This window comes from Octopus sinensis, linkage group LG2 (assembly GCF_006345805.1).
Source record: "Octopus sinensis linkage group LG2, ASM634580v1, whole genome shotgun sequence".
NCBI classification, from domain to species: Eukaryota; Metazoa; Mollusca; class Cephalopoda; order Octopoda; family Octopodidae; genus Octopus; species Octopus sinensis.
The window spans coordinates 204988751-205015970 of NC_042998.1; the positions used below are offsets into that span (position 1 = coordinate 204988751).

Here is a 27220-nt window from a genome sequence, read left to right on the forward strand (position 1 = left end):
CCTGCCACACACAAAAACTATCTTCCCAGTTAACTCTCCTCTGATATCACTGCACCGCTTATACCAGGTACATAACTTACCCTGGGTGCACCTTATGGAGTTTCTACCTATGCCTTTTCTACAGATTGAGAAGGGCCATCTACCTGAAGGGATTTGTGATTTGTCTGCCTTCCTGCTTCCTAAGTCTTTGGTTTTTGCTAGATTGACTCCCCTCGATTCTAGACCTTTCTTCCACACCTGAAACTTCTTCCCTAGTTCAGGTAGTGATTCAGCTGTAAGAACAAGGTAATGTTGGCTTATTTAATGAAAAGGACATTAACAAATTAATTAGAATTAATTATGTGGCTAGGATTAAAACAATATTAGTCTAAAAATGGTTTCAAAGACTCTTTAGAGCATCAGGCAAAATGTCTTTTGGTGCTTAGTTCCAGCTTTTTGCATTCTGAGTCAACTGTCTTTCATTCTTCTGGAATCAATACAATGAAGTACCAGTCATGTACTGGGGTTGATTAAATCAACTAACCTCCTCCTTCATCCAGTATTTTTTCAATCACGTGTAAAAGATAACTCCTGACATGTTTTGGCCACCTCAGCAAAACACAGCCACCATCCTAATTAATGAACAAATCAGTAATTAAATGCCCAAAGTTTCTTATTTGGGTCTGTCAGGCAGGGAGTGGGCAGAGTCATGTCGATGGCTTTCAGAGACACCCTGCCCCTAAAACTCGTGTAGTTAATGTTTTTCTTTAAAATACTTACATATTGGTGATTGCAGGGAGGGAGTTCTTGAGGGTCAGCCTGGGGGGGAAAAAAGGACTGTTCATAGTGTAGGATTGGTATGTGGGTAGGGGAGGGGAGATGGTATATGGTCAATGATTGGTGGAGAGACGAGTGAGTCAAGAGAGCATGAGGTGGAGGAGGAAGAGGAGGAGGAGGTGTGAAACATCTCTGAGGATCAAAGGCCATTGTAGTTGCAGTAAAATAGATGGAGAGTGGCCACAGCAGGTGCTTGGGTCATAGGCTGGGTCTTTTGTCTCTTGATGTCTGAGTATTGTAGAAGCAACAGCACAGGCCCAGATATAGCAGCAGGTCCTTGTGGGCCACACCTAAGCATAGGTCGGCCATTTTAAGGTTATTCAAGACAGCAGAAATAATTGTGCTCAAATGAAAAACCCATGGAAATGATCCTCCAGGAATAAAAATTCAATCAACACAAAAAGAAATCTTGAAGTCAGGAATATAGAAAAAATATTTTATTGGGACATCCTCAAACACCATCATCATCAGCATCATCTGCAATTGGATTTAACTTTTATAAGTGTGTGTGTGTGTGTCCATATCCATTCTTATAAGTGTCTGCATGTGTATCTATCCATGTGTGTGTGTGTGTGTGTGTGTGTGCGTGTGCGAGACACCTCAGATTAACCATTATCCGTTCATGGAATTGTAGCCATGGTAGAGATTCAACAGCATCACCATTAAAATTAAAATTCCTCCACAAAGACCAGCTTCCACACATGTCACTTCAGGTAGGTATTGAGTACTTCAATGTTTAAAGACATGAGATTTTATAGAACTTATCAACATTTTGAAGGAGAAATCCAGCCCAGGTTTAAACCCTATCAAAAAATACTTGTCCCATAGACAAGTTCACACAAACCCTGCTATCTGCCCCTTATTTGCATTAATAAATCCTAACCATTGTAGGTTAATTCCCTGATTATGGCTGCTCTCTAGAAGTCAATTCCAATCATTAAACTCACAATTCCTTAATTACTATAAAATATATAAATTAGATTTGACCTGTTTCAGTTATACAAACCCATTTAATTCCATTTTATTTTCAGATTAACAAACCTTCAAAATGATTACAAAAAAAAAAAACATTAAAAAAAATAACAGTTTTCAAAAAAAAAAGAAAAGACAGAGTGTTTAATGTGTTTGTAGTTTAAATGTGTCATAGCTTCAACTGACGGGCACCCTCAGACGGGGGACATACATAAAAAGTAGGCTGACCCGGGTATTTTTTCTGAAAAATAAAAAGATAAAAAACATTACAAAATATTTTAAATAGGAAGAAAATTATAAAATAATGAAATTATTGTGTATAGTACTCAGGTGCACATACAACTCGTTAAAGGTGCATGTACAGTACATCACATAGCTCACTCCCTCCATCAAATCAACATTGCTTTAACCCTTTTGTTACTGTATTTCTGTTGACATGCTCTCTGTTTCTTTCAATTAATTTTAAATAATAGGCGAAGGAGTGGCTGTGTGGTAAGTAGCTTGTTTACCAACCACATGGTTCCGGGTTCAGTCCCACTGCGTGGCACCTCAAGCAAGTGTCTTCTGCTATAGCCCCGGGCCGACCAATGCCTTGTGAGTGGATTTGGTAGACGGAAACTGAAAGAAGCCTGTCGTATATATGTATGTATATATGTATGCATGTGTGTGTTTGTGTGTCTGTGTTTGTCCCCTTAGCATTGCTTGACAACCGATGCTGGTGTGTTTACGTCCCCGTTACTTAGCAGTTCAGCAAAAAGAGACCGATAGACTAAGTACTGGGCTTACAAAGAATAAGTCCCGGGGTCGAGTTGCTCGACTAAAGGCGGTGCTCCAGCATGGCCGCAGTCAAATGACTGAAACAAGTAAAAGAGTAAAAAGAGTAAAAGAGTAATAGAAAGAATTTACTAAAATAACTTGATTATTATTATTAAGCTAGTTTTCGGAACACAAATTGTGATTAAGGTTTGGTGGAAGATTTTAATTCAAAACTTATGAAAACAAGACATTTGTATTACAGAGCCAGAGACGGTTTCAGCTGGGTTGTTAACGAAAGGGTTAACAGGTGCATGGTGCACTATGCGTCAGGTGTCAAAGTGATTGTAGAGCAGCATGAAATGAAGTGTTTCCCTCAAGTACACAATGCACTACCTGGTCTAGGAATTGAACCCACAATCTCCTGATCATGAGTGCAACACCCTAAACACTAGGCTATGCATTCTCACAAATAATAATCATAAATGCCCTGACGCAGTACCAGGCAGTGGCTCTCATGGCTTCTGATCTTAACTGATTGGAATTGTCATCATGTACATTGTTTTGTCTTGGTATAAAAGATGGGCTACAGCAAATATTCTGCTCAATACCACAGATTTGCTTGTCAGTTGTTTGACCTTAACCAGTTGAGCATGTCCCTTAGTGGCTGACGATATGTGCATCTCTGATCACGAGCAGAAGTAGTGGGGGAGCATCATAGCCATGTCTTGAGAGGGATTCTTTGGGGTTTGGATAATTCATCCCTGGAAATATTCTTAAACATCTCTTATTCAGAGAACTTTTGAGCATGATGGGCTACTTGACCTGAAGAAAATTGCAACTGGGCGCCACCTGCAAGGTCATGTGTTGTTTATCTGGATAAGAGATCACCATGTCACACACACGTATGGTTGTGATGCATATACCTTATCAAAAGAGTAGCCATGATGGGTATGTTGGACTTCATATATTTGTACCCTGATGTCATTTTGATGGCATGTGTTGCTCTCTCACTCAACAACAACAACAGCAACAGCAGCAGCAACAACAACAACAATAACAATAATACATAACAAAAACACCAGGACTAACAGGTATATATAACATACAGAAAATAGCACTACTAGGCACTGCACACATCCTACGCAGAACACTTTCAATACAGTGAAAATAAGAGCACCACAACAAACCACAGCACATACCCAAGGCACACAGAGCTGCACTCAGTAGTGAAGTGAAAGCATGTGATAAAAATAAAACTAATGGATAATAATAATGATAATGATAATGATAATGATAGTTGTAGAGAGAAGAAAACTAATGGCATAGAGAGTGTAGTAAGTTTTGTAAGGGAAACCATTTCATCAACTGTCATACATTTTAATGAGGACATAACCATATATAATAGATATGTATAAACACTGTATAAACACAGATGTATAAACACTGTCCCCTTTATATAGCAACAGTAAAGAAACAGTATACACACACACACACTGTTGTCTGCTTTTGAATTGCCCGTGCCACTCAAAATCATTGCTTTATCGCCATAAGCTTGCCAAAGCACGTTCAATGTCTCTGTAGCAGACTTCCCAAGTTTAACGCAAAAACTTCATGTTGGTTCTTTGTTCCAACTTCCTGACCATGAAAGAAATCAGGCTAAAGCACACCCGTGATCACAAGAACAACACAACTTGTGAAATAAACACAACAATGTCACTTGGCACACTGACTTATGAAGGTCACTGCTAGCTGTCACTGAGCACGCAGCCATGTGCTGCCATCTGTTGGCATGCTACGGAACTAGTCTGGGAACGTTTTGATACCACCTCGTATATATATAATGACACTCTGTCAGTGAGAACAATGAGTGTTCCAGTTGATGTGAGGAACAGAGTAAGTGGTTGAGTATCCCACAGACATATGAATCCTTAATGTAGTTCTCAGGGAGATTCAGCAAGACACAGAATGGGACAAGGTTGGCCCATTGTGAATTACAGGTACAACTTATTTTTACCAGCTGAGTGGAATGAAGCATCATCATCATCATCATCATCGTTTAACGTCCGCTTTCCCTGCTGGCATGGGTTGGACGGTTCGACCGGGGTCTGGGAAGCCAGAAGGCTGCACCAGGCTCCAGTCTGATCTGGCAATGTTTCTACAGCTGGATGCCCTTCCTAACGCCAACCACTCCGTGAGTGTAGTGGGTGCTTTTTACGTGCCACCGACACAGGGGCCAGAGGAGCTGGCATCGACCACAATCGGATGATGCTTTTTACATGTCACTGGCACGGAAGCCAGTCAAGGCAGTGCTGGCATCAGCCACGTTCGGATGGTGCTTTTTACGTGCCACCGGCACGAGGGTTACAACTACATGAAATAAAGAGTCTTGCTCAAGAACACAATGCACCACCAGAAATCCAGCTCAGAACCTTATTTATCCTGATCCAAATAACCAAACCACTAAGCCAGGCCACCTTCATGTGTGTGTGTGTGTGTGTGTGTGTGTGTGTGTGTGTACATAGATCGTATCAGTACAATTCCCCCCCCCCAACGACAACTACCCCCTAGAACAATTACCCTCTCTTTTCAACATATCAAGAAGTTTTAAATCATCATCTGTTGTCCTCAGGGGTCATTTGTCTTTAGGGGTTTATTGTCCATGGGGTGGGGCGGGTAAATGTCGTAGACTCGAGACAGGAGCATAGACACCCTCCTCCTCTTAACGAGGCAGAAAAGAAAAGAGAGAAAGTAATGAGCAGGGAGGAAATTGATGCTGACCCTGATGTGTTGCATGACAGATGCAACTGCACTCTTGGTTACCAACGTCACTGTGCAGCCACCGAAGCCGCCACCGGTCATCCGTGAACCGTAGACACCATCCATTTGTAAGGCAGCATCAACAAGTTGGTCCAACTCAGGACAGGAAACTTCATAATCGTCTCTGGAAACGGAAGAAATAATAATAATAAAAATAAATAAATAAAAAAATAAATAAATAAAAATAAATAAAAATAAATGAATAAAAAAAAATAAGTAAAAAAAAGGAACAAAGAAGAAGAAAAGGAAGAAAAAGAAGCAGGGGAAGAGGGGAAATGATGATGATGGTGATTATGATGATGATGATGATGATGAGGAGGAGGAGGAGGAGAAAAGGAAGAAGAAGAAGAAGAAGAAGAAGAAGAAGAAGAAGAAGAAGATGAAGAAGAAGGAGAAGAAGGAGGAGAAGAAGAAGAAGAAGATGAAGAAGAAGGAGAAGAAGAAGAAGAAGAAGAAGACAGTAAATCAATTAAAACAACTTGACTTAATGAAAATATTAAAACAGGAAATGTGAGTCATTAAATGACATAACGAACTTTTTATATTATTTTAGGGATGGAGGAGGAGGAAGAGGAGGAAGAGGAGGAAGAGGAGGAGGAGACAGAGGAGGAAGAATTACAGATTGTGTTGCTAAGTTTAGTGTTTGATCTGGGTGGGATAATAAGGGTAAAGCACTACAGCCATACTACTGCTACCATAACAATAACATCTACTGCTGCTGCTGCTACAGGCAGCCATTATCACTTCTAATACGGCACAAGTTCTGACTTAAAACTGAAACTAAATTTACTTTCTCCACCCCCACCCCTTCCCCCACCCCCGACACCTCCCCCATACTCTGATACAACAGCAAAACTAATTGACCTAATTAGGAAAAGGTCATTAAATGCCTAGAAACAATAATTGCTAGCATCGTAATTAGTGTTAATTAAAAGAACCTATGAGAATGAAGGTTAGTATAAGAAGGGAGACGGCGGGGGGGGGGGTTATTTAACCCCAGGTCAACCTGCAGTGACCACATTTTTAATGGTCTTCTAGCCATGACCAAGTGTCATCTGAGGAAGGTCGCATTACTATTTCTAGCAGATGAAGCAACCACACAGAAGGTTTGTGCTTTTGTTTGTACTGGAATCCTAAAGTTTAAGAGAGAGGAAAGGGTGAGGTGAAGGGGATAAGGTGCAGCTGCATGCATACATGAGTGCACATGAGTGCACATGAGTGCACATGAGTGCATCTTTGGTTTATGCCTCATAAATTCATGTATGGATACATTATATACACTGTCTTGTATATCCTGGTTTCGAAATGTGTGTGTGTGTGTGAATCAGTGTGGGAGAGGAGAGGCATTAGGCCACCACGTTGAAGGCGTCTCGAGCAATTGTATATTCGCTATGCTGCACCTATAAGACTTGGACAGTTTACAAATGTCACAGCAAAAAGCTAAACCTCTTCCCCATGAACTGCCTGAGAAAGATGATGAAAGTGATGTGGCAGGACTAAGGTCCTAGTCATAGAGATCCTCTCTGGAGCTGATCTGCCAAGCATTTACACATTGCTGAGCAGAGCACAAATCAGGTGGGCAAGCCATTTTGTCCGAATGCCTGACACAATGTGGACTGAAAAATTACTTCAAGGGCACATGCAAAGCCTCACTGAAGAGCTTTGGGATCAACCCTGACACCTAGAAATGCAAGCACAAAACTCTCCTTCCTGGTGAAGCTGCACCAACAGGTGTCACCTCCGATGAAATGAACAGGATTTCAGGGGCACCAAAAAAACCCCAAAAAACAAAACACAAATTATGCAAGTCCAGCAGAATTTGGACTCAGAACATGAAGACAGATGAAATGCTGCTAAGTATTTCAAATAATGGTACCATGATCATCAGCACTGTTTCTATCTAATAATGGTAGTCAAAAGGAAAGACTTACTTGTCAGACGTAGAATCAATGTTGTTTTAGTGCCAAAACAGCCAAGTATTTCAAGCATGAAAAATTCTAAACAATAAATGTTAACAGTTCAAGACAATGAACGCCCTATGCTGAACGCTTTACTTCCCTGGGCATGGATACATTAAAACTCCAACGTCTGGCAGCTGACTTGGCAGACATCCATAAAATTATTAACCATCTTACAAACAATAACTCTGAGCACCTCTCCAAACTCCACCCGTCTAACACCCGTGGACATATTTACAAAGTCAGAAAACAGCACAGCTCCCATGACTTCAGGAAACATTTTTTCATGCTGAGAGTTGCTGAAGCATGGAACAAACTGCTGGCATCAGATGTTAGTTGTCAGAGCACTGCATCCTTCAAAACTTCCATGCTTCCTGAGATTCGCCAACACTACACCTGATTTTCTCCCCTCCATACACATGCAAGCATGTATCTGACTCATACACTGTTCACTTCCCAGACATTTGTACATTACTGCATACACTTTATACGCACTTTCTGACAAGTTGTGGGGCACCTGAGCACTGTATACAATAATTTTATTATTATTATTATTATTATTATTATTATTATAATGCTGTATATTCTAGCAATAACTGACCATGGGTGAGTGAGGAGTGTGGTGGCCGAAGCCCAATGACCAACAGGAGACATGGTCATGTGACTTGATCATGTGATAGTCAGACATTATCAATTGTTAAACAGGAATCGAATATGATAAGAACTGTTGTCAATGTCTGCTTCCCAGCAACGATGAGATGGCCACAAGAAGTATGGCAATTTTTATGATGACACCCAAAAGTGCCGTGGGGGAATTTGGCACCCAAACCTTCCTCACTAAGGCATCTTTTTTGTTCAATATATCCAACACATAAGGTGCAGACACGGCTGTATGGTGAAGAAGCTTACTTTCCAACCCTGGGGTCTTGAGTTCAGTTCCACTGCATGGCATTTTAGACAAGTGCCTCCTACAATGACCCCAGGCTGACCAAAACCTTGTGAGGGAATTTGGTAGATGGAATCTGAAAGAAACCCAACATGTGTGATTGTTTCTGTCTTCAAATTATGGGATTGTTGTAAACGAGTCTCACCGTTATACAAGCAGTGTCATTCACTAATAGTCTACAAGGGTTGGCAACAGGAAGGGCATCCAGGCACAGAAAATCTGTCTTAATAAACTCCATCCTACTTATGCAAGAAAGAAAATGATGATAATGATGGTGATGCTATCAAATATAAACATGAGATATCCCAGCACAGGTGGGTTTGCTAGGTTTGTGTTCCACTATTTCTGTGTTCAAAGTCTGAACAGACACAGTTTAAACCGACTTCAACGTATGATTGTATTTCTGTTGTCAGTTAAATCAATCTTCTCTTTAACCCTTTCGTTAACAACCCGGCTGAAACCAGCTCTGGCTCTGAGTACAAATGTCTTGTTTTCATAAGATTTGAATTAAAATCTTCCACCAAATCCTAGTCACAATTTATGTTCCTAACACCAGCTGAATGATAACGAAGTTATTTTATTAAATTCTTTGTTATATTTGAAATTAATTGAAAGAAACACAGAGCATCTCAGCAGAAATGTGGTAGCAAAAGGGTTAAAATATATAATAGAGAAACAATTCTTAACCTTTTTGATACCAACCCAGCTGAAACTGCCTTTGGCTCTGAGTACAAATCTCTTGTTTTCATAAGATTTGAATTAAAATCTTCCACCAAACCTTAGTCACAATTTATGTTCCTAACGATAGCTTAATGATAATAACTAAATTATTTTACTAAATTCTTTGTTATATTTAAAATTAATTGAAAGAAACACAGAACATCTCAACAGAAATACAGTAAGGAAAGGGTTAACGACCTTAATGACCCTGGGGAAGCATGAACATTGTATTATCAACTTTTTCCTTTCCAGAAATTAAGTAAATTCATAATGAAGTTCCTGAATCTTAATTATTTTTACTTCAAACCACAGCAGCAACAGGGTCACACGATATTAAAATAATAATAATAATAATAATGATGATAATAATAATGAAATTATTGTATCAGTGCTCAGGTGCACCACAATTCGTCAAAAGTGCATATAAAGCATCTGCAGTAATGTAGAAATGTCTGGGAAGTGAGCAGTGTATGAGTCCACCAAATCTTGCTCTAACCACATCTACCTGCTTAAAAAAAGAAAGGAAACATTGAGAAATGAGCTTCAATAGGGACTGTCATGGCTGGAACAATACCATCGACCTGTCCAATCAGTTAGGCCTCGGGTTAAACAGAAATAGTAATCGTTTTTGAGCTAATAAGGGTGTCTCTTTGTGGTCGAAGAACATGCAAGAAACGGCAGCTACATCTCTCTTTGAAGAGTGAACAATTGAGCCAGAAAGAAAAGGAAGTGATGGTCACGGCTAGAATACTTCTGACCATAGGTCTTCTCAGTCAGGACTGACCTGTGGTTAAACAAACAAATAAACGAACAAACAACAACAACGGCAACAACAACAACAACAGCCACAGCAACAAAAGACCTGTTTGCAATAAGAAACATCTTTCAAGAGGTTCCATTGGGTGGAACGAAAAATTAGAATTGAGACGTTCTTGTTCCCCGGGACCCGCCAAAATAAAAATATCCTCAACAAAATAAACACTGAACCAAAAATAAAGATTCGTTGGCGATCCGATACAAAACTGGTTTTGTTTCTTTAATTCATCCAGTTTTGTTTTCTGAAAACATTTTAGAGACAGGACAAGAGACATTACAAGGGAGGTAATTACGAATACAATTAGTTGCAAAGAGTGCTCTCCCTTGGAAACTATACGCGACTCCTATTAAACACGACAAACGAACAAGGAATTTTAATTAAAAATGATTAATTAGTTAAAAAAGGGGAGGAAACTCTTGGAATTATAATGAAAGCCTTACAGACACAAAAACGGAAATGAGAGTACGAGAGCAGTAGATTGTATCCACTGTTACCCCAGCGTATGACTGGTACTGATTCTCACCCTTGTTCACTATATTTTGATTCGTAGCTCGTAAAACCCTCATAAGCCATTTATCTACTAGTTTCCTTTGCGACCTTGAAATCAAAGCACAGGAGACCTCGTCAAAAGCTCTTCCCCTGCTACACCCAACACCAGAGACAGCAGTTTACTCATAGACATGAACTCCTTTTCAAGTTGTCTCACAAGGAACAGGGTGACACTTCGTAGGACAAAACCGAATTCTATGTTGTCTCAATTAATCCAGTCCCAAATCAGTTTCGCAAAAACCCTTTTCTGTAATTTTCACAACTTTCTCCAACATGTCCACCCATCTAACACCTGTGGACATGTTTACAAAGTCAGAAAACAGCACAGCTCCTTCCATGACTTTAGGAAACATTTTTTTATGCTAAGAGTTGCTGAAGCATGGAACAAACTGCCAGCATCAGTTGTTAGTTGTCGGAGCACTGCATCCTTCAAAACTTCCATGCTTCCTGAGATTCGCCAACACTACACCTGATTTCCTCCCCTCCATACACACACAAGCATGTATCTAACTCATACACTGTTCGCTTCCCAGACATTTGTACATTACTGCATATGCTTTATATGCACTTTTTGACAAGTTGTGGTGCACCTGAGCACTGTATACAATAATCTCATTATTATTATTATTATTATTATTAATGTCTCCATAGTTTCCTCTCTCCCTCAACATCATCTACTTTACTCTTGCAGAAGGTTATGTGCGCATGTCACTTAGAACCCGTGGTGGACAATGCTGACCCACACATCATTCCAGTTGATGCAATCAGCACAGGGCAGCCTGCTTGTGAAAGTGCAAGTGGCTGAGTGCTCCACAGACACATATACTCTTAATGTAACTCTCAGGAAAATTCAGCATGACACAGGATATGATCAGGCCAGCCCCCATGGAATTACTGGTACAACTCATTTTTGCCAGCTGAGTGGAGTGGAGCAACATGAAATAAAGTGTCTTGCTTAAGGGCACATGCTGCCAGGAATCGAACTCACATCCACACAATCCTGAACCAAATACCCCGGCCACTAAGCCATGTTTTCACACCGTAGGATATTACAGAACTGAGGCCTAACTGCTTTTTGTGAATTTCAAAATATTTTCTCTGTCGTTCAGACGAAAATAGTGAAAGAAAGGAAATGAAAAAAAAAAAGTCAACTGACCTGAGAGAGATGTGACTGTCCACCATGAGTTTACCAAATTTGGTCATGTCTCCAGAAGAAAGAGCTTTGCCTGCTTCTTCAGTTCTGCTAATTTCTGTTATTACATGGCGTATCCGTTTTACCGTTTCTTGGTCCAGTTCATCTTTACAAGCTGGGGAAAAAAAAGAAAAAAACACATTTTTTACTTCTGAATCAAATACAGCTTCATGATGATGATGGTGGTGGTGGTGGTGGTGTTGGTGGTGGTAGTGGTGGTGGCGGCAGAGGAGGAGGAGGAGAAGAAGAAGAAGAAGAATTCTGATATTATTGGTCTAAGAATTGTATAGAGTTAGTCACATCTGCTTCCAAACCCCATGGTTTCAAGTTCAATCCCACTGTGTAGCACTTTGGGCTGGTGTCTTCTAGTATAGTCTTGGGTCAGACAAAGCCATATGAGTGAATTTGGCAGGCAGAAACTGTGTGGAAGCCCATCGTCATGATACATACATATATGTGTGTTTGTGTGTGTGTGTGCATGTGACTGTATGTGTTTCAGTGTGTGTAGTGTATGTCCATTTGTGTTCCTCAGTCTTCATATTACGGGGTGGCTTTATATGAACATAGCCACCCTTTATTTTTCATCTTCTTTGAAAACATGTCCAGCCATGGGAAAGTATTACCTTGTCTGGAAACAGACGAGGATTGGTGACAGGAAGGGCATCCAGCTGTAGAAAATCTGTCTCAACAAAATTCCACCTGACCCTTAAATGTACGATAACGATGATGATGATGATGATCATCATCATCATCATCGTTTAACGTCTGTTTTCCATGCTAGCATGGGTTGGACGGTTCGACTGGGGTCTGGGAAGCCAAGAGGCTGCACCAGGCTCCAGTCTGATCTGGCAGTGTTTCTACAGCTGGATGTCCTTCCTAAAGTCAACCACTCCGTGAGTGTAGTGGGTGCTTTTTACGTGCCAGGGGAGGCTGGCAACGGCCACGATCGGTTGGTGCTTTTTACGTGCCAGTCAAGGCGATGCTGGCATCGGATGGGGCTTTCGGATGGGGCTTTTTATGTGCCACTGGCACAGGTATCACAACTATCATCATCATCATTAAACGTCTGTCTTTCATGCTGGCATGGATTGGACGGTTTGACAGGATGCAAAGGGTCAGAGGACAAAGTCAAGCTCCAGAGTTTATTTTGGCACAATTTCTGCGACTGGGTGTTCTTAATCCCATCCATTCCACAGAGTGTACTGGGTGCTGTTACCATGACACCTGCATTAGTCAGGTCATCAAGTAACTCACAAGACAAGCAGAAAGACCCCTCAGCTGATCGGGGTTGTAGCAGGGAGGGAGGTGGGTTTCATGCCAAGTGTTGAGGGGCTCAAGTAGAAGAAGAAGGGACAGACACAAATGTCTGGCTTTAGAGATACTCAACCATTTTTTGTCTATAGACTTGTTTGATTCCTATTTCACTCTGTCACCAGAACCGATTGACTGGCACCCGTGCCAGTGGCATGTAAAAGCACCCACTACACTCTTAGAGCGGTTGGCATTAGGAAGGGCATCCAGCTGTAGAAACCTTGCCAGATCAGATTGGAGTCTGGTGCAGCCTTCTGGCTTGCCACTCCTCAGTCAAACCATCCAACCCATGCCAGCATGGAAAGCAGATGTTAAACGATGATGATGATGAGAACCTTCAGAACCATTTGAAGGAGATAAAAAAAAATCTTACTGTCTTTTTACAATTAGACATTATTTGCAATTGTATAAAGAAATTAAAATATTTTGTGTATTAGCAATGCCCCAGCATGGCCACAGCCTCAAGGCTGAAACATATCGGCCGAAAAGAGGTTGTCACAGTTCTAGGACAGCACTCTTCACCCTATGAGATGACATCTGGTGTACCACAGGGATCTGTTCTTGGCCCCCTTTTATTTGTTGCATATGTTAATGACACAGATGCCAACTTAAAGAACACCACAGTGCTGAAATATGCAGATGACATCAAGCTGTACCTCGAAATAAAGAGGTCAGATCCTGTACACGATAGATCTCTATTGCAAGCAGACCTGGACACAATGCAGCAGTGGATCATGGACTGGCAACTCAAGCTGGCTGTGGACAAATGTACCACCATGCATTTTGGGAGGAGAAACCCAGCGTCCACCTACTCCCTCCACAACACTAATCTCAAAAAGTCTTCTTGTGAACGTGACCTGGGTGTTATTGTCAACAGCGATTAGCGTTGGACAAAACACATCGCTAAAATTGTCAAGAAGGCTGAGGGTGTCTTGGCATCACTCACCAAATCTTTTGTGAGCCGCTCGCTGGCTATTTATCTGTGGCTTTATATAGCTATGGTAAGACCTCACCTGGAATTTGCATCACCGGTCTGGAACCCCTATCTTGCCCAGGATATTAATCGTCTGGAAGCCGTTCAGCGACGTGCAACCAAAAGAATACCCTCCATCAGGCATTTGCCATATTCTGAACGCCTTACTTCCCTGGGCATGGACACATTGAAACTCCGACGTCTGGCAGCTGACTTGGCAGACACCCATAAAATTATCAACCATCTTACAAACAATAACTCTGAGCACCTTTTCAAACTCCACCCGTCTAACACCCGTGGACATGTTTACAAAGTCAGAAAACAGCACAGCTCCCATGACTTCAGGAAACATTTTTTCACGCTGAGAGTTGCTGAAGCATGGAACAAACTGCCGGCATCAGTTGTTAGTTGTCGGAGCACTGCATCCTTCAAAACTTCCATGCTTCCTGAGATTCGCCAACAACACACCTGATTTTCTCCCCTCCATACACACGCAAGCATGTATCTGACTCATACACTGTTCACTTTCCAGATATTTGTACATTACTGCATATGCTTTATACGCACTTTTTGACAAGTTGTGGTGCACCTGAGCACTGTATACAATAATTTCATTATTATTATTATTATTATTATTATTATTTTTATAAAAGAATTGTAGAAGAATAACTGATTTATTGTAGATAAATTTTAATAAAATCATGTATGGAGCTTGGTTGAGAACGACTGGTTGAGAGGATATATATGGCCACCCTGTTTTATATAAGGGTGGGTGGTGTAGGTGGAAAGAAGATGGTGGTGATGAGGTGTCAGAGTGTACTCTCAAAGTTCAATAAAGTGAGTACCAGAGAGAGAATATGGACAAAGAATGGGGAATGTGCAAGGTGAAAGAAATATGAATAGGTGAGAAAGGAAAGGGTGAGAGCTGAATTATGGGTAGTCAATGGGAAATATAGAGTTTGGGAACAAGGTGAAAGAGATATGAATAAGTGAGGAAGGAAGGGGTGAGAGCTGAATTATAATAGAACTGTAAACAGGTGAGAAAAACAGAGCTTATGTGTGGAGAGAAGAATTGAAAGAGAGACGGAGGTGAGAGAGAGAGACGGAGGTGAGTGGTATGTAGGAGTTGGTTGAGAGACAAACAAGAGTTAAGTGGCAGGGGAGGTAACAAGAACATAGTCTTATGTTGATTTAACAAAATAATAAATTAAATGATCATGATTTCTATGTGAATTTGTTAATTTAATGAAATAATTAAATGGAATTACGTTGAGCAGAAAATATTTGAGTTAATTTCTGCTTGAGGTACACAACACTGATTTACCTTCAAGATCTTCCATTTTGGCATCTCTGAGAGAGTCTTTGGACATAAGCTTTGCTGCAAGTTTACACTGATCCCGTCGTGAAGAATATTCCGTTCCTGTCAGTTCATGTTTTACATTGGAATTGGTAATCAAAACAACAGTTTCAGGATCTTTCATGGCAACCAATTCGGATTCCATCGATCTTTAGGGAAGATAAGAAAATTTACAAGAAATTTCAATGCTTTTGGGATAACTTCGTACACACAAATAAATATTTTATTGTTTCTAGGTAAAGGCATGCATCTATGCTTAACTCCAAAATATTACGAATATGAGCGCTAAGAGTACCATACGAGTGAGATCGCTGTCAGAGCAACAAAATGGCTTTCTTGCCGATGGCACGTTAAACACACCATTTGAGCGTGATAGTTACTGCATCGCCTTACTGGCACTTGTGCTGGTGGCACGTGAAAAACATTCGAGCGAGGTCGTTGCCAGTGCCGCTGGACTGGCTCCTATGCAGGTGGCACATAAAAAGCACCATTTGAGCATGACCGTTGCCAGTGCCGCCTGACTGACCCTCGTGCCGGTGGCACGTAAAAGCACCCACTACACTCTCGGAGTGGTTGGCGTTAGGAAGGGCATCCAGCTGTAGAAACTCTGTCAGATCAGATTGGAGTCTGGTTCGCCAGACCTCAGTCAAATCGTCCAACCCATGCTAGCATGGAAAGTGGACGTTAAACGATGATGATGATGGTGATGATGAATGCAAAACCCTTGCAACTGAATTCTCCATAAAATATTTACAACAACAAAATCCTCAACTTTTACCTTCTCAAAACACAAAAGGTAAATTTTCTAGTGTTCAAATAACATCAACAATTTTCTTCCCAACTACATGGTTCCAGGTTCAACTCCACTTTGTGGGACCTTGGGCAAATGTCTTCTATAGCCTCAGGCAGCTGAAAGCCTTGTGAGTAGATTTGGTAGATGGAAACTGAAAGAAGCTTATTGTATGTGTGTGTGTCTTTATGTCTGTGTTTGCCCCTGAAACCCCTTGACAACTGGTGTTGGTGTGTTTACATCCCTGCAACTTAGCAGTTTGGCAAAAGAGACCAACAGAATAAATACTGGGCTTATCTATTAAAATTCTTCGTGGTGGTGCTCCAGTATGGCCACAGTCTGATTGAAATAAATAAATGATAAAAGAATTAAACCCTAATTAAACATCTGCGGACCAAATAACCCTTTCACCTATTCACATTCTTCTGTGACCCCTAAAATACAAAAATGACTAAATTTCTATAGCATCCTCAGGACTTGAACCTGACATGCTTAAATGACAGAATAAGAAAAGGGGTGTGTGTGCTCAACACATTGTCTAGGAGTTATACTCTTTTACTTGTTTCAGTCATTTGACTGCGGCCATGCTGGAGCACCGCCTTTAGTCGAGCAACTCGACCCCGGGACTTATTCTTTTGTAAGCCCAGTACTTATTCTATCGGTCTCTTTTTGCCGAACCGCTAAGTGACGGGGATGTAAACACACCAGCATCGGGTGTCAAGCAATGCTAGGGGGACAAACACAGACACACAAACACACACACACACATATATATATATATATACATATATACGACAGGCTTCTTTCAGTTTCCGTCTACCAAATCCACTCACAAGGCATTGGTCGGCCCGGGGCTATAGCAGAAGACACTTGCCCAAGATGCCACGCAGTGGGACTGAACCTGGAACCATGTGGTTGGTTAGCGAGCTACTTACCACACAGCCACTCCTGCGCCTATAATTATATTTATAATTATTTTTCAAAAACCTGTCTTCTGATGTGGTCCCATGCAACTTAAAGCTTTGAGGTTTGTCACAGGAACCAAGCTGATCCCTTGAGCCGACGAAACTTTAATTGGTACAGGGACCAGGGACCAGATCAGACTGGTTTTAAATAATAATAATAATAATACACACACACGCGCGCACGCATTAAGGTTTGTTTCTATATTGAGTTATAATAAAATCCTTCTTTGTAGAGTAATACGTGTGGACATATTTATTATTATTTTACAAGATTAGCATCAGCATTGAATTTGAAGGGTCAGCTTGCTTAACCTCCATCCTTATCAGACTGTGTGTGTGTGTGTCTGTGTGTGTTTGAGTGTCTTTTTTGGAACATTGAAACCTGAGGCAAATAAAGCTACTTATAATTATTTCAAATTAGTTCCATCATGTACTGCCTGGTTTACAATCCGGGTGACTAGGCCATAGCCCAAACCACCAGATGTTTTAAGCATCTCAGTGGTGATTCCTGATGGGCCAGGGGCTTTTCCTGGCTTCATACCCTTAATTGCTTTATCTACCAGGGTGCTGTCTATTCGGATAGCTGCTCCCTCTACTGGGTCAACATTTGGCAGGCTCTCCTCCTCCCATTCATTCTCCACACTCAGCAGTCACACACCCGCGCACACAGGGTTACCATTTATAGCTGAGTGGACAGAAGCAACATGAAATTTAGCTCAGGGTCATTATGTACTGCCCAGTCCAGGAATAAAACTCACGACCTAGCAATCGTGAGGGCAATGTCCCAACTATTCAACCATACACCTCCCCAGATATAAAGGAACCGTCTACACTTGACACCATTATTGGAATTGCTGAGATAATCATAAGAAAACCATGAGCAAAGTTTGTCAAAGACTTCCTCACCTGCAATCAATTAATAAAGCATAACCACTCTGTCCCTTGAAAGAGATTAGCTGATCCATAATCCCACAGGGAAGATTAGCAAAATTATGTTCAGCACTCTGACAGCTGAGAGCTTTCTCATCTTTGTTGTTGCTTTTGTTGTCAGTTAATAAGTCGAGCAACATATAGACAGACACTTCAAGGGCGGCTGAACTGGACAAACCTCCACCAAATGGAACTGAAGACACAATCACAGCATCAAAGGGACACGGTTTTCCTGTAAAAAATTACATCAAGGATTAATTATTATTTGCAGAACATCTCAACTGTTTTCATACCAATCCATCCAAGACCACCACTAAACAACTTAATATTATAGTAGATGCACTGACAATATATAATTATAGATATCACCACCACCATTTTACATCCACCGTCCACCCTGGCATAAATTGGTCAGGTGATCATAAAGGAATGTCAACTATTATTCAGAGTTACTGTTCTCTCCTCCCACCACCTCCCCAATGCGATCCTTTCCAGCTGAACACAGCCGGGTACCCTACCCATCACCAACCTCTACACAGAGGTTGTCCCATCCTTCATAAAACTAAAAGACAAATAACACTAAAGACAATAAAACCCAGTCGTGTTGGGCCCAACATCTTCGACAAACAAATATTTCTACTCTACTTCATGTATTGAGTACTTCGTGGTTCTTCTTGTGACTTTAAACTGAGAAAATTCAAAAATATATTTAATGTCTGTTTTCCATGCTGGCATGGGTTGGACAGGAGCTGGCAAAGGTGGGAGCCATACCAGGCTCCATGGTCTGTTTTAGTATGGTTTCTATGGCTGGATGCCCTTCCTAATGCTAACCATCTTACAGAGTATACCACACACATACACATACAAACACACACATACGCATACAAACACACACATACACATGTACATGCAAGCACTAAGTAGTAACTTGAACCCCTACATGGTCACTCAAGATGCTAGAAATGACAGCCAAATATCATCCATATCACATCTTGTCCTCTAAAATAAAGCAAGGCACACTGGATAATTAATGTACTCCAAGATATACTACAACTGAAAATAAACAGAAGGGATGATCATAAATCAGTCTGATCAGGGTATTCCTAGGGCTAAATAGCAACAATTTCAACTCAGACCACACAAAAGTGATGAAACAAAAACTGGTGCTACCTTTGTAGTAGTGGACAACACCCTTCACATAATTGGCCCATTTTGGGGTCCCTGGTTGAAGGTCCTCAATGGCAAACTCCACATAATTGCATTCATTGACTTCCGGTGACAATGTGAACACTCGACAAACAGACCTCTCCGTCTTCTTCCCAACTACCACCGTCACCAACGGCAACGCCTACAACAGCAACAATTTATAAATAAAGGCAGGAAAATATTTTTAAAATAAAACAATATAAATAATGAAAATATTTAAGAAAATAAATATAAATGAAGCGAGTATGCTCTGCTGGATGTGCAATGTCAGTGTGCACGTGTGACAGTGCGAGTGTCCTGTGAGAAAAGATGGACATAAAAAACATCAGATGTGGTGCGCAAGAGAGATGACTGAGTTGGTATGATCATGTGATGCGTATGGATGAGGACAATTGGGTGAAGAAGTGCCAATCTCCAACGGTGGAGGAAATCTGTGGAAGAGGTAGTCACAGGAAGACATGAGATGAGGTTAAGTACGCCCTTTGAACGTTGGGCCTCACAGGGGCAATGACAATTGACCGAGACCTTTGGAGATATGCTGTGCTTGAGGAGACCCATCAAGCCAAGTGGGATCATAGTTGTGGCCAATGCCAGAGTCAAATAATTGGCCTCTTTAAAATCACCCTTTAATCATTGACTGATATGCTGTGCTTGTGAAGACCTGTTGAACTGAGTGAAATCATAGTCATACCAGTGCCATCTGACTGGCACCTGTGCTAGTGGCACATAAAAAGCACCATTCGAGTGTGGTCAATGCCAGTGCCGTCTGACTGGCACCTGTGCTAGTGGCACATAAAAAGCACCATTCGAGTGTGGTCAATGCCAGTCCCGCCTGACTGGCACCTGTGCTGGTGGGACAAAAAAAGCACCATTCGAGCGTGGCCAATGCCAGTGCCGCCTGACTGGCACCTATGGTGGTGGCACATAGAAAGCACCCACTACACTCCCGGAGTGGTTAGCATTAGGAAGGGCGTCCAGCTGTAGTAACATGGCCAAATTAGATTGGAGCCTGGTGCAGCCTTCTGGTTCGCCAGTCCTCGGTCAAACCATCCAACACATGCCAGCATGGAAAGCGGATGTTAAACGATGATGATGGTGGTGATGATGATGATGAGGCATGGCTGTGGGGTAAGAACCCTGATTCCCAACCACATGGTTCCGGGTTCAGTCCCACTGCATGACACCTTGGGCAAGTCTACTATAGACTTGGGCTGACAAAGCCTTGTGAATGATTTGGTAGATGGAAACTGAAAGAAGCCCGTCGTATACCTGTGTGCGTCTTTGTGTCTGTGTTTGACTCGCACACCACTGCTCAGCAACCGGTGCTTTTGGGTTTAAATCCCCATCACTTGGCAGTTTAGCAAGGGTCCGTTAGAATAAGTACCAGGCTTTAAAAAAAATAAGGACTGGGGTTGATTTGCTTGACTAAAGATTCTTTAAAGTGGTGCTCCAGCATGGCTGCAGTCGAGTGATGGAAACAAGTAAAAGAAAAATACCTTAAAAAGAAAATGTAGGCGTAGGAGTGGCTGTGTGGCATGTAGCTTGCTTACCAAGCACATGGTTCCGGGTTCAGTCCCACTGCGTGGCACCTAGGGCAAGTGTCTTCTACTATAGCCTCGGGCTGACCAAAGCCTTGTGAATGGATTTGGTAGACGGAAACTGAAAGAATCCCATCGCATGTATATATGTGTGTGAGTGTGTGTGTGTCTGTGTTTGTACCCCCAACATCACTTGGCAACTGATGCTGGTGTGTTTACGTCCCTGTCACATAGCGGTTCGGCGAGAAAGACCGATAGAATAAGTACTAGGCTTCCAAAGAATAAGTCCTGGGGTCAATTTGCTCGACTAAAGGCGGTGCTCCAGCATGGCCACAGTCAGATGAGTGAAACAAGTAAAAGAATGCATAAAAGAAACCTTATAGGAAAGAGAATTTTTAAAGTGAGGATTTGAACCCGACTCGCTAAACTCCTGTGTGTACTTTAAAGTAAATTAAAGTATTTTAAGGGTCAGCAAATCTTTGAAATAGAGACAATGCCAGAACACAGTACTCAGTGGGAAGTATTTTTGTATCACTGAAAATAGGACGCTATTGTTCAAGATTACTGACTAGAAAAGAAAACTTGGGTTTAGTACACAAAGAATCCCACAAATAGAGAAGAAAAAGAAGTTTGTGAGACATTGATGCCTTTCTGGAAGGTGCCAGAGACGTCAACATGGAATTGAAACTATGCACAGCAGGATTAACCAACAAAGGAGGATCCTCTAATTAAAGATTTTCAGCCTAAATTCATTAATGACAGAATATAGATCTAAGCAATCCCAAAAGATGTGGAAACTTGTTGCCTGTAAAAAACTTACTAAATGCAATGGAAACAGCATTGAATTAAAATTGCTATCTGTGTATTATACTAAATGTATATACACTGTTGAAAGACATGATGCTGTGTAATTGTCTGTGATAAAATCTCTCCATAGACTTTCATTGTTAAAAAATAAAATCAATAAATATATATATATATATATATATATATATATATATATATATATATATATATATGTATATATATATCATCATATATATATATATATATTATATTATATATTATATATTGTATAAAAGACTTTCGTAGGCACTTTTCTCTGTAACTTATCAAGCTTTCGGGTTTGTTTACAAAATTATATGTATATGTGTGTGTGTATGTATATATACATACACACATTCAAAATGTGACAGCGTGTGTACTGTTGGCGATTTTTTTCCCTCTGTCTTCCCTTCTTTGGATCTTTCCTTTTCCTACATTTCTGACAAAGAGCTCCGCTCGAAACATTAAATCCTCCTTCTTTCTTTCCTTTCCTGAGCGTCCAATAACATTATACTTGTTCCACGTCCTCGCGTTGTTGTGTTTTCTCTTTGTGTTTTTATGTTTGGATTAACTATATTTACATATATATATATATATATATATATATATCTATATATATATATATATATATATATATATATATATATAAATGTATATGTATATATATATATATATATATATATGTATATATATATATATTGATAAAAACGGTTAGATAACAAAAGAAAGATAGAGACCTTGATATTATGTAAATAGAGGAATTTATCTGTAAATGTAATATGAGACACTTATTCGGTAGCCAAGATAAAACTGAGTTTCGGATGCCGAGGTGGTGTGGATTTCCACCTCAGCATCCGAAACTCAGAGTTTTATCTTGGCTACCGAATAATTGTCGCATATTACATTTACAGATATATATTCATCATCATCATCATCATCATCATTTAGCGTCCGTTTTCCATGCTAGCATGGGTTGGACGGTTTAACTGGGGTCTGTGAAGCCGGAAGGCTTCATCAGGCCCAGTCAGATTTGGCAGTGTTTCTACGGCTGGATGCCCTTCCTAACGCCAACCACTCTGTGAGTGTAGTGGGTGTTTTTTACGTGCCACCTGCACAGGTGCGAGACAGAGCTGGCAAATGGCCACGAACGGACGGTGCTTTTACGTGTCACCGGCACGGGGGCCAGCAGAGGCTGGCAACGAACACAAACGGATGGTGCTTTTACGTATATTATGTATATATATATATATATATATATATATATATATATATATATAGATATATATATATATATATATATATATATATAGATAGATATTTATATTTATATATATATGTGTGTATTTGTGTATTATATATTTATGTTTTATATATGTATGCCTAAATATGCATCTGTGTATTTTTGTGTATATATATTATAGATGGTCTAGTATGCGTATATACTGCTGAAAAAAGTATTTATGTAATATAGCATGAAATTTTAAATTTTAATTTTAATGTATTAATTGACTTTTATTTCGTATATGATTATTTACCATAGGTATTTGGAATCCATTCTTCGATTTAAGGTTTTCTTCAGTTTTAGAATTGGGTGAATTTGTACTCTTTTACTTGTTTCAGTCATTTGACTGTGGCCATGCTGGAGCACTGCCTTTAGTCGAGCAAATCGACCCCAGGACGTATTCTTTGTAAGCCTAGTACTTATTCTATCAGTTCTTTTGCCGAACCGCTAAGTTACGGGGACGTAAACACACCAGCATCGGTTGTCAAGCGATGTTGAGGGGAACAAACACATACACATACATATATATATATATATATATTGGAACCTCGTCCCAGCACGAGAGCAATAGAGCCTTGGGGCATAATTAGTTTGATGCCCCATCTTGACTTTCTTTCCTCATAACTTAAAAAGCAAGACGGGACTCTTTCGGAGATGGCCTCATGAGAGTGAAAATGAAAATTGTTCTGCTTTAACTTTTACTCTGCAATTTTCGTAAAATTTTTATATTTCTTTACTTCTCTTTGCAGCCACGAGCGAGATAAACAAATACACTCGAATGTACACTCATTAGAAAAGGGAAAACTCATTATTGCTACTAACGATCGTAATTTAAACTCCGGAAAAATATACATCACCCACAAGATTACGAGTAAACTAAGTTTGTGAGGCGCTAAACTGTAGTTATGCCGTGTTGCCATTCTCGTTATGTGAGTGAAGGATTATTACATAAGCAACGTCAACAAGTGTTATTGACGACTGAAAGAAAAGCACTTGAAGATAAGGACATTGATTAGGATAATCAATAAACCCTTGACAAGGACGACTGAACTTTGCGATATATTCAAAAGGGAATCGTCTCAATAATTGACACCAATTCCATGTGACATTAGAGAATCTCGACAACTGGAAGTTAAACCCTTGAAATTACGAATTACCATTCTCTCTACAGACATTTGAGTTTTCGGTGAGAAATTTCAGTGAAATAAATTAAATTATGACGCAGCACGATGCTTTGTCAGTGAAGAGGTCGCGGTCGGAAAGCGACGAAAATATTTTGACAAATTAAATCTAAATGTTGAAGTGAATCGAACGGTTTTTGTGTGTTTCTTAAATGGCTTATAAACACCTTCCACGCTGCAATTGTTTTCGTTCCAGTACACGATCTCAGATCAGGTCACTTGCTATGCAAGTACATCTCCGAAATTAAATTATGTTTCATTTTAATTACGGATTTTACCGCCGAACAATTAGAGAGAATAAAGTGAAATCACCAACGTGAAGGGCTCTGCAGACATAGCAGCCAATTCGCCCTCATACACAATGAATGGATAATGTAGTTCTAAAGAGATGATAGCTAAAAGAACAATGACGAGATGGCTACGGTCGGAACGCTTTTCATCCTAGGTTTAGTCGATCCAGGCTGACGTGGACCTCAACAATAAATATTTCCTGTTTCGTTGCATTGTTTCCGGCTGTCGCCTCATTCAGTGACAACCTGCTAGAAATAGAAGCCAAATTTACCTTAAATTGCTCCTTTATATCATTAAAAAGGACCTGGGCTTCCCACACATAGCAAATAGACGAGATGGTCACGGCTGGAATGAATTTTATTATGGACCTGATCGATCACATCGAGGAAGCCTTTATTTGGATGCTCGACCTGTTATGAATAGCAGTCAAATCTAATCCTTATTTTGTCTTAAGGAAGCGGCAATGCAATGATAAATATAATCAAACGGTGATTGTCACGGCTAGAACGCCATCGATCGATCGAGATTAATTCATGGCAAGACAGCGAAATTCGCTTTTCATCATGCTAAAGGTAACAGCCAACTGACACTCAAATCACATTGTATCATCTTAAAAAAGGAAGGACACATTAAACAACAAAGTCCCGGATACCTTGATAAATATATAAGACGGGATGGTCACAGATTGGATAGGTGGGGATTTTCCTAACGATAAGCGACAATAACAACAGAACAGGGCTATAAATATTATCACAGAAGGCAGATAATCAAATCAAACAAAAACCCGGACAAAGCCACTCCAACCGTGATCATCCCAAACATTTTTTAAAGATGTAATTTGAAAGATTTGGTTGCTATTTCAAGTAAGAAGTACTACTAGGGGTTCCGTTACCAGTACCCCTAAAGACAATTCAATAAAATTAATTAAATTGACATTTTTTTACCTTTAAATTTCCAATCATCTTTATTGAACACCTGTTTTTCATTTACCTGTGAATGTCTTTTAAAACGGATTAATTAATGACATACCTAAAAAAAAAATGTTTAATTCCTATTTTAACGTCATAAATAAACGTAAATATTTTATTTTATTTTCCTTATTGAATATTTCAAATGTTCAATCCTCCCCGTCCACCAATATTCATTTTTACTACCAAATTAATTGTATCAGATACTCCGAGATTTATTATTCTAATAAAATAAAGGTGAGGGAAGAGATGGATGTAAAAACCGTGCAAGATTTGAATTAGTGAAGTTTGACACCAGATTATGACCTGAGACAGAAATACAAATGGAAAGTAAGCCAGAGACGTCAGCAGGCCGGGCGAAATTCCGCCCAGGTCGACTTTGCCTTTCATCCTTTCGGGGTCGATTAAATATGTACCAGTTACGCACCGGAGTCGATATAATTGACTTAATGCATTTGTCTGTCCTTGTTTGTCCCCTCTGTGTTTAGCCCCTTGTGGGTAGTAAAGAAATAGGTATTTCGTCTGTCGCTACGTTCTGAGTTCAAATTCCGCCGAGGTCGACTTTGCCTTTCATCCTTTCGGGGTCGATTAAATATGTACCAGTTACGCACCGGAGTCGATCTAATCGACTGGCCCCCTCCCCCAAAATTTTGGGCCTTGAGCCTAGAGTAAATTAGCAATAAACCCTAACCACATGTAAAGTGGTCTATGTTTCTATTTAGACCATTGGTTCTCAACCTGGATTCAAATAAGATATTTTGGGGTCCCCGCAACAAAATAGTAAATCAGGGATCCATAATAGTATTTTAATGGCCCCTAAAAAAAGTTTGCTTTAGATGTTTGGTATATATCGCAAGAGACAGCACGGTTTCTTTCTTGAAAGTTTTAAATAGTTCAACTTCTGCAAGTGAATGAGTAAAAAACCAAATAGGAATTTTGAAAGAAGTTTCTATAAAACTAGATTTTAAACATCGAATGGCGATGGGGGGGGGGGTCTACTAGAATGAAGTAGTAATCAAAGGGGCACATGCCCTGCTGCTGCTGTAGACCCAGGATTTAAGGCATTCCAACTATGATCATCCAGTCTTTCATTTTTCAAGCAAACTATACTAGGGACTATATTATCATTATTATTATTATCCTATGTATCCGTTTTAAAGACGGTAGGGCATGGTTTGAAGAGATTCACCTGTTGTTTCTAGCAGATCAAGTGACCACTAGCTAAGGGTGTTCTTGTTTAGCCCTGGGTCATCTTTAATCGAGTAGTCCTATGATCGGTGATGCCAGCCATGACCATCCTGACATGAGAATTCTTTCTAGGATTATATCACTTAATATCGCCCCCCACCACATTTCTGTTTTTTGTTTGTTTGTTTAACGGAGGGACACGATATAAAGAAGGAGAAAAGGTAAGACACGGTGTTTAAACTTCCATCAGAATTACTCAAGACAAAACAAGAAACAAGAGGATGGCTGACACAAATGGAAAGACTCCTACCATTGGAAACACAAATCCATTGTTGTAATCTGTGTGTTCCCCGATCAGGTTAACGCGACCCGGAGCACAAGCTGCCACGTCTGGATCGCTCTGGAACCGATCTCGGAATGCTGTTTTGGCTTCTTTCACTAAATCTTCTACGTCCTTGAGGTGTGTAGCATCAGCCATTGTGGATCTGGAGGCAGATTGTTCCGTCAGGGTGGAGGTCTCGATCCGGGATCCGATGGGAAATCGACAAAACGTCAACAAAGAAGAAGGCGAGGCGGTGATTAAAGGCGCGTTTAGAGGCAACCAATCAGAAGACAGCTCTGCATTGGACCAATCGGAATACAGGGGAGTTCAACATATTACGCTGACAAGGTGCGAATGAAGTCACATCGCCACCACCGCCGCCGCCACCACCACCACCACCGCCACAACCACCGCCGCCGCCACCACCACCACCGCCACAACCACCGCCGCCGCCACAACCACCACCGCCGCCGCCACAACCACCACCGCCGCCGCCACAACCACCAGTTGTTGACACCAATGCTGTCATCATCATCACCGTCAACACCAC

General features: G+C 40.6%; 1 protein-coding gene across 1 annotated transcript; it reads right to left on the minus strand.

Moving 5' to 3' along the window:
• Positions 1 to 1309: 1309 nt before the first annotated feature.
• On the minus strand, positions 1310 to 26939 carry LOC115229454 (galactokinase). Its single transcript, XM_029799805.2, has 7 exons — positions 26659 to 26939; positions 19040 to 19217; positions 17846 to 18101; positions 15152 to 15333; positions 11508 to 11658; positions 5323 to 5485; positions 1310 to 2029 (listed from the first exon to the last, which is right to left on the minus strand). The coding sequence occupies exons 1-7, from the start codon at positions 26824 to 26826 to the stop codon at positions 1958 to 1960; spliced, it is 1170 nt and encodes a 389-aa protein (XP_029655665.1). The 5' UTR covers positions 26827 to 26939; the 3' UTR covers positions 1310 to 1957.
• Positions 26940 to 27220: the final 281 nt, after the last annotated feature.

Bases quoted from the DNA above. Each gene is read 5' to 3' on its own strand.
- LOC115229454 (XM_029799805.2), bottom strand. From the start codon at position 26,826: ATGGCTGATGCTACACACCTCAAGGACGTAGAAGATTTAGTGAAAGAA. The intron at 15,334-17,845 runs GTGAGGAAGTCT...TCTTCCCTAAAG, and splicing joins GCTTTATTAATTGATTGCAG to ATCGATGGAATCCGAATTGG. The intron at 2,030-5,322 runs GTCAGCATCAAT...TTTATTTTTCAG, and splicing joins CTGTCATGCAACACATCAGG to AAAAAATACCCGGGTCAGCC.